This window comes from Heterobasidion irregulare (assembly GCF_000320585.1).
Source record: "Heterobasidion irregulare TC 32-1 unplaced genomic scaffold scaffold_01, whole genome shotgun sequence".
NCBI classification, from domain to species: Eukaryota; Fungi; Basidiomycota; class Agaricomycetes; order Russulales; family Bondarzewiaceae; genus Heterobasidion; species Heterobasidion irregulare.
Genome location: NW_009258197.1, coordinates 258599 through 271362, shown reverse-complemented (window position 1 = coordinate 271362; position 12764 = coordinate 258599). Strand labels below are relative to the sequence as shown.

General features: G+C 44.4%; 5 protein-coding genes across 5 annotated transcripts; 1 reads left to right on the top strand and 4 right to left on the bottom strand.

Moving 5' to 3' along the window:
• Positions 1–1519: 1519 nt before the first annotated feature.
• On the top strand, positions 1520–5868 carry HETIRDRAFT_423703 (uncharacterized protein; the record flags this gene model as incomplete). The annotated part of the gene is made up of 17 exons (XM_009542231.1): positions 1520–1581; positions 1703–1817; positions 1970–2024; positions 2084–2519; positions 2580–3181; positions 3250–3278; positions 3557–3617; positions 3674–3838; positions 3882–3926; positions 3983–4123; positions 4178–4240; positions 4296–4456; positions 4510–4585; positions 4647–4744; positions 4841–5575; positions 5674–5753; positions 5847–5868. 17 exons carry the CDS (start codon positions 1520–1522, stop codon positions 5866–5868), a joined length of 2946 nt encoding a protein of 981 aa, XP_009540526.1.
• A 676-nt stretch (positions 5869–6544) lies between these two features.
• On the bottom strand, positions 6545–6718 carry HETIRDRAFT_306002 (uncharacterized protein; the record flags this gene model as incomplete). Its single annotated transcript, XM_009542230.1, has 1 exon — positions 6545–6718. A coding segment is annotated over one exon (174 nt), but the record flags the coding sequence as incomplete, so codon positions are not given.
• A 3271-nt stretch (positions 6719–9989) lies between these two features.
• HETIRDRAFT_166020 (uncharacterized protein) lies at positions 9990–10215 on the bottom strand (the record flags this gene model as incomplete). The annotated part of the gene is made up of 2 exons (XM_009542229.1): positions 9990–10104; positions 10157–10215. The coding sequence occupies 2 exons, from the start codon at positions 10213–10215 to the stop codon at positions 9990–9992; spliced, it is 174 nt and encodes a 57-aa protein (XP_009540524.1).
• A 1609-nt stretch (positions 10216–11824) lies between these two features.
• Positions 11825–11992, bottom strand: HETIRDRAFT_41044 (uncharacterized protein; the record flags this gene model as incomplete). Its single annotated transcript, XM_009542027.1, has 1 exon — positions 11825–11992. A coding segment is annotated over one exon (168 nt), but the record flags the coding sequence as incomplete, so codon positions are not given.
• Positions 11993–12258: 266 nt separating this feature from the next.
• HETIRDRAFT_42519 (uncharacterized protein) lies at positions 12259–12666 on the bottom strand (the record flags this gene model as incomplete). The annotated part of the gene is made up of 1 exon (XM_009542070.1): positions 12259–12666. A coding segment is annotated over one exon (408 nt), but the record flags the coding sequence as incomplete, so codon positions are not given.
• Positions 12667–12764: the final 98 nt, after the last annotated feature.

Below are 12764 nucleotides of genomic sequence, written 5' to 3'. Positions count from 1 at the left end.
AAAATTCATTGTATGCGTCGTTTGGTTTGGGTTCAGATTATTACTGACGTCGTGCGTGGCCATAGTAAGGTGTGATTGGTTGAAGTAATTTGATAGTGAACGATGGTTACTTCTTCCCCATACCCGAGATGGTGGAGGGGGTCAGGGCTCAACAGCGGAGCCTTATGAGCGACCAAATCCTCGATACAGTCGACCTATGATTGACATGGTCTGTTGTCTCTGTTGTTCTAGTTGTGATCTTTCTCGTCTGATGATTGCTCAGGCATATAGTAGGTTCAAAACTCTTGAATATCGGACATCACCATTGGATGTGGAACTTCAATTATCCAATCGAATCGATTGGCCTGACTCACCGAGTGGGACAAGCTCGCCAGACAACAGAACTGCTGTAGATCAGCGATCGACTCGATATTATCCCCCATTCCACACGTTACCGCCCCTTATATATTGTGCAAAACCTCACTTCGTCATCTGCGACACCGCCGCGAATTGTTTCAACGGTATACACCTGGGTCAGAGTTGAAAGCAAAGATCCTTTTTCAACCGCCGCCGAAAGACAGCACCCCATTAGAGCCTGTACCGGTCCGTGCGTCTACGACCAATCTGCGCGGATGGCACTCGCTGTCTACGCTGCTCAGGGGGAAGGACCTCTGTCGGCGACCCAAATTCAGCTCACTTTGATAATGATGCGGACCTTGACACCGCCGACATATCTGATCGGATGGCTCAATATCGAGCGTACCTCGGGCGTGTCGCTCGCCGTGTTGATGCTTGGAACTTGTGCTGGATGTTGTTCTCATAGGAATTCAACCTCTCAGATGTGATAGAGGGGTACAGACTTCAGGGTGATCTGATTGTCAAGCGGCGGTGCTTAGAACAATGCAGGGATAGTCTTGTTTTGGTCGGTGCGTCTACCTCTTTCGCCGTGTATAGACGATTGCCGCCCGCGCTTGCGTCTGTCACACACTAGCTTCCGCGTGGATCTACATTCAAACCTGTTTCCCTCTGTGATCTGCATCGAAATTCGGCTCTGAACTTGCAACCTGTTGCTTTGCATTGCTGTCTCGGTTCTGTTCCGGACCGATCGGGTAATCCATGTTCTTGAACTGAGGATGGTCGATGAGTGTTCATGCTCGACAAATCACTTCTTTTGTAGCTGTGTTCGGTTGATTGACAGATCTGGTTGTACAACACGCAGCTTCCATAGCAATACATATTCCCCGGTCTGGTTGACGCCTGGCAGTTTGTTGAATCCACCAGACTTGCTGATGTGATGGTCGCCACAGATATTGTTGTTGTCCTGTGCGTTGGAAAGTTCCGCAGCGTGGCTGAGCTTACGGCCTCGTTCGATGATCGGACGATACTGAAGACTGATCATCGTCTATCGAAGGGTCACGCTCTTTCTCCTCCTCTTAAATCAGTGATCTTTCTTCATCTCTCCACTGCTATTAATTCTCACTTCCGTGTATCTTTCTACCAGCAGTCGGCACATTTCAGGTCACAAAGCTGGATGCCACACATGTCTACTGTATATCACTCGTTACATGATGGAGTTGATGTGGAGGAAACGTGGACTAGTACGTGCGCATGTTTGAGAATCCGGACAAAGTTGCATTCTCACTCTACTTCAATCTTTGCCAGATATTGAGCGACTGAGTCGACAGATACCTTCCGAAAATGACGCTTTGTGAATATTGCCAAGGATTACCGGTGAAAATCATGTTCCTGTCGCACGTGGTGGAGGCGGCCTCGAGGGCGCGGACAAGGCTATTGGAGACGATCCCACCACCCCGCTGCCGATCTGGTCTCGTTCGCATGTGTCTCGTTTCTCAATGGTCCTACCTCGCTCGCCCACGAGTCACGATATCAGCAACCGGACTGACCTTGATGGCTCAAATATTCGGAAGTCACTCTTTGAGTCCTGCGGAAGTTTTCTCGAGTATATGTTTTCCCATCTTTGCGTCATCAGCACTGTCCGGCCTACCCCATTCAAGCGATGCAAGTGAGCCTGTCAGCTCGGTGCCGTGAGTCTCTCGTCAATTTGCCACCCTAAATCATTGCGCTGCTCTGACTGACATAATAGTCACTGATTTCATCCCTGCCAGCAGCTCTACTCTAACTGGTTCAATACCCCTGACCACTGGTCCTATCCTTGCCAGCAGTGGTTCTTTGACGTCACAGGACAACGGTGGAACCCCCCCTACATCAACATCAAACCCTCCATCCGCTGTAACGTCAAGCAATCCATCATCGTCCACGAGTCAAACTACCAGTATTAGCAGTGTGGACATGACCACCACACCATCAACGCGCAGTTCTTCCTCACCTAATGAAAATGAGACATCAAACCGGGCGACCAGCACATCGCAAGATAGCACGGCTGTGCATGAGACATCGCCTTCTCAGACGTCTCCCGTGTTCACGACGAGCAGGTCTTCAGGCACAGTCGCACATGTTGGGGAGAGTTCATTCAATATGCCGACCACGACTGGGGGCACTACCTCTGCGATCAGTACAGGGTATCTACTCCCTATATTTCCTACCAGTTTTTGCTTTCGTCTAATGTTATTTTACTTTAGTTCGCCACATGTCCAACTAGTTGAGATCATTGTCCCTGTCTTTTCATTTCTCTTTTTCCTATTTCTGGTCATATACCTCTACATCAAACGTTGTCGTCGCATCCGAGCAGAAAAACGCTCATCCTTACTTGTGTTTACTCGAGGAGACAGGCGATTGACACCTACGAGCCATACTTCGCTAACTGCATCAATGGCCGACGCAGGGAACAATACCCAGGTTGGCGATTGGCGCCCCGAGATGTCTTTTGCACCATCATCGCCTATCCCACCTGCGCGCTCATCCGTGCGCTCACCCCAGTCAGACTACCTCCGGTCCCATACACTGACCTCGCCAACGCCCTTTCCGTCACTTTTCATGGAGGAGTCTGACCTCCAGCACCTCGTCGCAGATTCACATTCTATGACATTTAAGCATGAGGGTATGTCAAGGGTGTCTTATACGGATGAAAGCTCGACAACGGAAAGGGTCTACCTGGAGCCGTCTGCCAGTTTAGATCTGTCCTCAGATGCGCCGGCGTTGATACCATCCCGCAAAGAGGAGGACAGGCTGAGCAGGGTCAGCTTAGAAATATCATTTCACAGAGAGCTAGAATCAGCGGTGGGTATAATAAGAAATAGTTCCTGTTTTGTCGCACTTGATCGTCTTCCTGACCTTGATGCTATTCCACAGGTTGGGGTGGCGAATTAGCTGGGGAAACGGTTAGATTGTTATTCTTGTTGGCTCTTTCGAACGACATTCTGCCTGTGAAATATTCTGACATCTCGAGCCGTAAAAGCCTTGCAGTGGACGAGACCGCGTGACCTTGTCTGCCACGCGCAAACGTGATGCAACGACACGTGACTGGTCGACGAGTTGGTCAGAGTCGCGGACGCTGGGGAAACAAGAATCAACCTTGTCTCAGCAGCGGGAATAATCATCGCTTCCTTGCATCCTATTCTTCGCAACTCTCGTTAGCGAACCTCAAATATCAGTGCAGAGCTTCCACATGATGTCCGAGATGGAACAGCAACCTACGAATGGGAGCACAGAGGTCACAAGTGCGTCTACATTCGTGCAAATGTTTCTATCATCTCCTCACTGTTTCATCGCTAAGGTAGTGGTAACGGTGCTAGTCATCTCAAACGCAAAAGATCCACTTCAGAGTCGGCGATCTGGGGCATGAAACGTCGTCGCACAACGAGCAGGGAGCAGCCTCAGACTTTCAACGGGTCAGGTCAAGTCACAGGTATTGGAACGAAGGGGTTTCCATATGAAACAAGTGCGTCATCTTTTTCTCTACCGCCAACTGCATGCGCTTACAGCCAGTTGCGAAAAAGCTGAGCATATAGACGAGACGGTATACATCCGTACGTTTACGTTGCATCGTGTTTCCTCTGATGTACTGAAACTTCAGTTCTTTTAGATACGGATCTGAAACGCAAAAGGTCTACATCAGAACCAGCGATATCCAGCGCGAAACGCCGCAAATTAACAAGTAGCAATCAACCAATAACGCGGAATAGCCCGACCCCTGCCAGGAGTAGTGAACGAGATGAGACGATAGGTTGATATATTTATCTGATTCTTCACAATGTCTGCCCATCTTATGCTTGAAAAGATAGCGTCAAGACTACAACTCAGGTTCAGAACATTGGTGGGGCAGGTCCTTCAGGTACCACACGTACGTATTTATTCGATATTTTATATCTCCTTTATTGATCTTTTGCTACTGCAAGCCCTTAAAAACCTCACTCGAAAATTGGACACACGTCCTACTGTTCCGCTAACGTCATCTTCTGAAGTCAAGCAATGTCTGCTTACGCAAGAAATCTCCACGGAAGCTTCGGTGGAGCCGTGCTATTTTTTAAATCAGCGCCTGTGGCATAATAGTGAGCTGGTGCGTTTGACAGGGTATATGAGATAAAGGGCTATCTGACTGACTCGACACAGCTAACGCGTCTGGAATGCTGGTGGGGGATGGAATACAATTCGCTCGACCCCAGGTCAGAATCGAACAGAATTTACTGTACGCGTCTATGTCGTTAGCACTGGTCATCGATTGTCACTGATATTGTGTGCGGCCATAGTACGGCGTGACTGGTTGAAGTCATTTGATAGTGAATGTTGGTTGCTCCTTCCAACACCTGAGATGATGGAGAAAGTCAGCCAGCGCTGCGACAAAATCGTGAGCGGTTCAATAGACCATTTAAACCAACCCCCAATTGATACGGTTTGTCTCTGTCTTCTAGTTGAAGTCTTTCTAATCTGAATGATTGCTTAGTTGTACGATGGGGCCGAAACTTTTGAATACCGGATGCTACCACTGGACATGGAACTTCGATCGTTCAGTCGAATCGATTGGGACAACTCGCCTAGCAGGTCAAATCTTCCGGAGATTAGAACTGCCGCCGATCAGCCAAGGACTCGTCATTATCCTCCATTCCATACGTTACCGACCCTTGTTTCTCGCGCAAAACCTCACTTCGTCATCTGTGACGCTGGTGCGAAGTTGCACCAACGAAGCGTTAGTGGGCCGGATTTTACAGCGTTGTTGAAGTCCGTTTGGCAAAGGCATGATTTCAAAACCTCTTTATTCACCTTTTCGATAAGGAATACATACGACATATGGTTTGGACGTGAAGTACCCGCAAGAATTGTCTCCACTCCCCGCGTCCTTGTTCCGCCCCCAACTCTCCATCCCTATTCAACCGTTACCAAGAGACATTGCCCTTCCGGTCTTGCCTGTTACGGACCATGTGTTCGCAACCGATTTGCGTGGCTGCCTACACGTTGTGCGCGCTGTCGAGGGGAGAGGTTCGGTCCTGCTGGCCACCTAACCTGGACTCACTCTGAGGGCGATGTGGACCTTGACACCGGCGAACCATCCAATCGGATGACCCAATATCAAGCGTATCTTAGGCGCGTCGCTCGCCGTGTTGATGCTTGGAACTCGTGTTGCATACAGCAAGTGAAGAAACGAGGGCGATGGACATCCCGCGCAGTCAATGATAAGCAGGTGGGGGATTATTCTCGAAAATCACGACGGACTTCGTCAAGAATTGTATGATTGGCACATCAATTTGAAAGCCAAAGTGCTTGTGTTTTTGACGATAGGTGCGCTCCTATGGGTCTCATTCCACTATCGGGCTACAAAGTATATCGATGTCCGTCTCAGCACAAGATACTGTCGTCATGTATGTCGTCCTTGCAAAGGTGTAGAAACTGGCGAAACACGACTTTTTATTATCATTATCATTATTATTATCATTTCATTGCTTTATGTCTAGTCGCAGCATGCCGCATGTCTAGACGAGTAACTACACCCCCAGTGCTTCGTATAGAAATGTGCAGGCATCAATGAGGCTTTGGGCTGACCTAAGTTAGATGTCCTGCAGAGATTGACTGAACACCCTATCATACTATTTTTCTGGCATGCAATTAAAGCATGTTCCAATGCTTTTAGAGCCTGTATGCTCAGAAAAGCTATCATGTAAAATTTGAGGCCAGGAGCAGGGGATCAGTGGGTAAATCTGTTATTGGTTTGATTATGAGGCTTTGGGCTATGACCACTTCACACCAGCAATTGCCATATCAATCCAATCTACATCAGGTGAACTGTTAGGTGTCGGACATAGGGACTGTCTTGGGCACTCAGTCGAGGCTATAAGGACACAATAAGAATGTATTCTCAGTCTTGCAAAGAGAGAACTGAGGGGTAAGTGAGTAAGTAAGCTAAGTTATAAGGACACAATAAGAATGTATTCTACAGGGACTATTAACTTGTGTGATGTGTGAAGTAAGAAATATTAAACTAACCTCAGTCTTGTGAAGAGAGAACTGAGGGAACAAAATAGTGAGAGAGAAGAAAAAAACTTAACTCAGTCTAATCTGAGTTATGCCACTTTGGCATGTGCTCCTTTCCTTCGCATCACCTGACCTTGGCACGTGCAGGTACCCGTTATAACACCCTCACTCAACTAACATGTCATAATCCCATCCCCTTAGAGAAAAGCTCATGCTTCTCCATAGTTAGGCCTTTTGTCAAAACATCTGCCACCTGGTCTCCCATAGGCATATATTCCAGTCTGAGATCACCACTCACAACTTTCTCTTGTAGGAAATGATCCTGGATGCCAATGTGCTTTGTGTGGGCATGGTACACAATGTTTTATGCAATGGCCATTGCTGATTGGTTATCTATGAGAAGATGTGTCAGTTTGATGCAAGGAATACTGATGATGTACTTGTGATGGCTCTGCATGCAAAAACACAACACAAAAAATACCACTAAACACAGGGTAGGTGGTGTTATAATCACAACTTATTAGGCCTTTATAGCAGTCTATTCCAATACGATCATCACAACTGCCAGGCAGCCTCACATCCTAAGGTGTACATTAAGGTACAGATAATATCTTTGGTTATTCACTCCCAGCAGATTACCCATTGCTAGTTGAGTATCATAAGCCTATTGAAGCGGGCATTCTTTCCTGCCTTACAAACTACTCACACACGGACATGAAGCTCCTTGTCCTCCTAGTCAGAAGAAGACAAGCAGAGAAGCAAGAATAGTTATTTAGAGAAACAACTTAGAGAATACCTACAGAAACATATACAGAATTCTCTGCCCTTTCCAAAAGTGGTATAAAAGGCCCATAGATTAGGCTAATGTTCTTTAGTCTATTTTTCTTGCTCCTTCTGTATCCTTACATACAGAACTTTCAGCACTACCTTCCTATAGTACTATTCGTTCCACTGTGGTCTTCAAACCATAGTCTTTGTTCTATTGCCTATGCTGTAATACACATCTGGCTCCTGTGCTATATGTACAGTCAAGACCATCATTCTACTCTTCCTCCATAAGCAACCTAAGGAAGAACCTCCTACTCTTGGGGTTACTGAACAAGCAGTTTGTAATACTAGAATAGACTCTTCTGCCCCTACCTTGCTCACACTCTAGCTTTCTGCCACACCCTCTCTCACAACCTTGCTTAGTAAAGACATAGACCCCCATTAAGAAAGCGTTACTGCACACACTCTGGAGCAAGACCTAGGCCAAAGATACCCCCCCAGCACTAGGCAAATAAATAATCAGTTCCATTACAACAATTGCCCTATCCAGCAAGAAGGAAGCCATTGGTTTGACAAAGACACCAACACAAATGCACCACCCAACTACAATAACTGCTCATACTAAAACAGGCATTATCACTTCACATTCAATGATGGAACAGAAGAAGAGTTCACTTGAGATGAAACAGAGCATCATTGGGATTCATTACCCCAGTATAGAGATCCAGCACTGGTAATCCCTGATGAATCAGAGCAACAGGAATCAGCCTCTCAATCAGACTCTGACCCATTACTAGACTAAATACTGATTAACACCCAAAACCAGCCACTTGCTGACAGGTTGGGACAAGCATTGACTTCTACAAATACCCCTTCTATGATAGTATAACCCAGAAGAGGAAAAGTCAAACTCCCAGACAACTACATAGGTGACTACATTGAATCCCAGAAATTCATGCTCTAATGCCTCATTATTTTTATAGCAGAGTCTGACCAGTATTACAAACTGCTTGTTTGGTAACCCTAGGAGTAGGATGTTCTTCCCTAGGTCGCTTATGGATGAAGAGTGGAACAATGGTCTTGACTATATGCATAGCACAAGAGCCAGATGTGTATTGTAGCATAGGCAATAAGAATAAAGACTGTGGTTTGAAGACCAGGCTATCTCAGACCTTGCACAAGTAAGGAATTGGTTTGTCATTTTACAACTTAAGTACTCATTGTCTATGTACTAAATTATCACTTCAAAGGATGTTCATGCATATACCAGTGACTAGAAGATTTTTAACACAATCCCATCTGGAAAACCACCCCTTTGTATTAAGCTCTAATCAGTTCTATTTATGCATAATTAAGAACAATTAGGATTAGACATTTTTAGCTTACCCCCCCTCTAAACCTGTTCTAATTAGACATAATTTTCCTAAATTAGGAATTATTAGGATTGATTATAACTTGAAATTTCGGAAAAATAATAATAAATCAAGCATCATAGTTCTCATAGCCTTCTTATAGAGTCATGTCTATTAGAGCACTAGTTCAATACCTAAACACAGAATATACCTTATAACAAACTTGCCTTCTGCCAAAGTTGAACCAACAACCTCATGTATTCAAGCACCCGGGACAGATGCTCTAAGCCACTAAGCCACAAGGTCTAAGATATGAACTTGGTAATCTAAATAAGTAAACATAATATAGGCAACCTCAACATCTCTGATTTTATTTAACATTTATCTTTCCTCTATCTTATAAATAAATAGGTCAATAAATACCTAAAAAGTCAGGTCTTTCAGGATTTAGTTTAAACACCAGCTAAGAAGATAATAAACCAATGGAAAATCAATAATACACTTTATATAAGATAAAAATAAATTATGGCACTTATACAATTTGGACTGAGAATGTGTAAAACTATGATTGAGTGTAATATTCAATGGGACTCTACTAGTATAGACAATGCTACCTGAATTTGCAAATTTGATCAAAAACATGATTATGAATAATCAAGATCCAATAAGAGAGAAGGGTTTTTCAAATAGCTACTAGTGAGGTAGAGGGTGGGAACAAGAGTATATGTATGGCATGCCTATATATACCATTCTGGCACCACATACCAATATAACTGTCTTTTCCACAGCCTAATAGCTAGAGGAAAACAAATAAACAATATAAATAGTGCTAAAAATTGTAATATCAATAGTGATGATAATTGTGTGCTGCACAAGACAGTATTAGCCACTATACTAATAGACAAGGTCTATAAGGCTGCATATAGCATATTCCTAAGCCCAACTCACATGTTGTGTCCTATAATGACCAGTAGCAGGCATTGGCTAACAATGACAACTTTAATGATCTTGTGTGCAAGGACAAGGTACCTAGGTCTTTATAGCCTCTTGTGGCAGCTGCCAAGCTGCCAACAAAGTGGCTGGGGGCATCAATGCATATTTCTCTCTTTCTATATCCCTTATGAAAGCAGCTGGAAAGTCAGCAAAAGAGCTACAAGATAATGGTATAGGCATATATGAAGGAGAGTAATATGCTGAAATAGTATAGAATGTGCCATATCTTTACTATTTCCTACTAATAATCAAAGACTTCTTAGTATAGAATTAGTGCTAATATCATGAAATTAGAAACCAATCCAATGCTCACAATATATTGCTCCCAATTAGGAAATTAGACACTTTTAGATACTATTAACACTTTTAGATACTTTTAGACACTATTAGATATAATCTGGAGCTAATACAAGGGGGTGTTTTTCCAGATGCAAGTAGCATGTTCATGTGTTGGACTGGTAACAATGGTTCACAAAGGCAAAGAGGGCTATTTGGCACAATATTGTACATGGTTCACCCTAGATTTGTTGGAGCAGCTGGGTCTGGCATGGTAAAGTCCTTGGGCAATGTTGCATTGCTCAATCCAACAATATTAGGGATTGCAGAGACAATGCCCTTCAATGTATTGCTGTATGAGCTATCAGAAGAGCAGAGCTTGTTAGCACCGAGTGATTGCTCACCACAGTACATTGACTTCAGTTTGTAGTGCAACTATGTCTGCACCTGAAGCAAAGGACATTTCAATGGATGGATTATAAATGTTATTGCTTTGTGGATTAGATCAAGGTGTGGGGGTACTAGGTCCATGATGGTAGAGACCAGTGCCTGGCCCTACTCTTCCAAAGGACTGTGCTTTCTTTCAAAAGCATGTCATGGCAGGCTCACTGTGGTCTTTAAATCAAACAGTCATTGCTTACTATGGGCATATGCATGTTTGAGGAACCCCATAGTATGGTCAACCCCTTGTTAAATACACTATGGCCATGGCCAAAGCTTGGCATACCCTCTGACGATGAGTCAAGTGGAGTGCCTCCTCTACTGCCATTAAAATTGCAGGAATAGTCTAGAGGAAGAGAAAAAGGAGATTCTGTATGGCGCTCTGGCACACCAAACAAGGCTCCAACAGTGTTGGTGCCACTAGGTATGGGTGCAAATGAAAACTCCAAGGCTATTGATAATCTGCCTGAGGTCATGGGCAATGCCATTCCTATGTGGAAGGCTATGTTGCCAACAACTGGACTAGGGGAGTTGTCGCTCGATGTTGTGATGGAAGAAAAAAAGATCAGTGCCAAAATGCCAAATAGAGTTTGTACAAGTCTCATGATAGCACTATCTAGCATGATCATGCTGTGATGGCAATCTTTGTATCTTGCTCATTCTTACATTGCCATGTCCTCAAGTGATTTTGAACCATCACTAGAGATAGGGGAGCTCCCAAGTCCTCCTCGGACATGCCCGAGGCCTGCTGATGCCCAGGATGCCATCAAAAGGCAAGTATAGAATCACTGCAAGTTCCAACAAGATGACCCTCTTACCTGAATAGATACTTGCTTATGTAGATTCCTAGCTCCCGGAAGCTACCTTGACACACAAACCACCAACACATAGTATTTTCAACAGTGGGAATCAAAAGAAGTTGATGAGGAAAGCACTAAGAAAGGGGTGATTGATATCAGTGATGAGGGTTTGCATAATTTGAGTGAGCCTCACCTGAGTGATTCTGGTATGAAACAGGAGGATTTTGGAGACCACCATGGCTACTGTGAGTGGCTGTTTGTGTTGGCATTCCCCTATTAATGTTGTGATGACCAGGGGGAATGGGATTCTTCTGTAGGGATCCATGCAAAACCTTTCTTCCCTAACCAGTGCTTTGGGTGTGCAAAACTTGTAACAATTTGCACATATGTCAAGAGACTGGAATGGGAATATGCCCATGTGATATGAGGACTATTTGACATAAAGGAATGGATAGTTGGGCCTTGGGCAGACCTTGTTAACTCTTAGCATCTCCCAAAGATGCCATTCTGACTTGCGACAAAATCCAAGACTTGTTAACCAAAAATAGTGTTGCATCATTGGGATTATCAATTAGCACAAGTGAAGAGGTTAGCAAGGAGCCGCAGAGGGTGTTTGAATCAGGCATAAACCAATACAATGAGGCCACAATCTTTAACACCATTACAATGGGTTTCTCTAGCTCAAAATATAGACATACAGATTTGTAGTTATAACCACAGTAAACACATGTCAGTGAATACATGCCTAGACTACTCCTCAACAGTCTCCTTAACTATGCCATCCATGTACGCAACATCAAGACCAAGCTTCTCAACTACAAAAAATCTCTCTTACATGGCAGTATGCAGTAATGTATGCAGCACCATTGCGATGCCAGCTATTATGCACTTGACGTGGATCACAGTGAGGGCTATGTCACCTTGATGGATGCAAGAGGTGACTGTACTAGATGACTTATGGAACAATATGGGGTCGGGGTGTGTGTATAAGCTAGCCAGCACAAAAGCATGTTCTATGCCTTAAATGTGCATTGTGAAGAAGTACCTTATCTCTATGAAGCAAGTGGCACTCCCAAATGTTGTCTAGCAATGAATCCAAACAAATTGAGCCCAAACAAATTGAGCAACTAAAAAGACAGAGTTGAGGGGCGACTGTACCTTGATATTGTGTGCTATTCACACCTTATTGAGTGCCTTCAACAACTCCTTCCATAGTGATTGTATGGCTTGTCTGTTGGGCAAGCATAGCTGAGCCCATCATTGTACTATGGGAATCCATGCCATCTCCACTCTCCCTCTGCATAGTAAATACCCCCAGCTTCACAAAAATAAGCTTTGATAACAAGAGCCTCACATAGGAGGACAGTGCAAGCACACAAATCCTTTGCCCAAAAGAGTACAAAGTTCTCTCTAACAGGGTGTGCCCCACATGGGAATTCCTTGACATTGTGCTCGAGGTCTGGCAGCATTGTCTTCAGAGCATTTACTTGTGCTTGACACATGCCATATTGTGAGAGGTTCACGTAAGGATTTGAATGCTGTTTTAGCTTACTGCTGAGATCACTGATCCTCCACTCTATTGTGTATTGAGTGGTGTATTCTGGAGGTCCACAACATATAACCTGGCAAGCAAGATAGGACAGAGCATATATGCTCTGGTGGCAGAAATAAAGCTAACTTATATGGCACTGATAGTATAGGACCTCAAAGTCCTCTACATATTCAATAAGCAGACAATACACTCGTCTGAGTTCCTTCTGAGAAATACGGC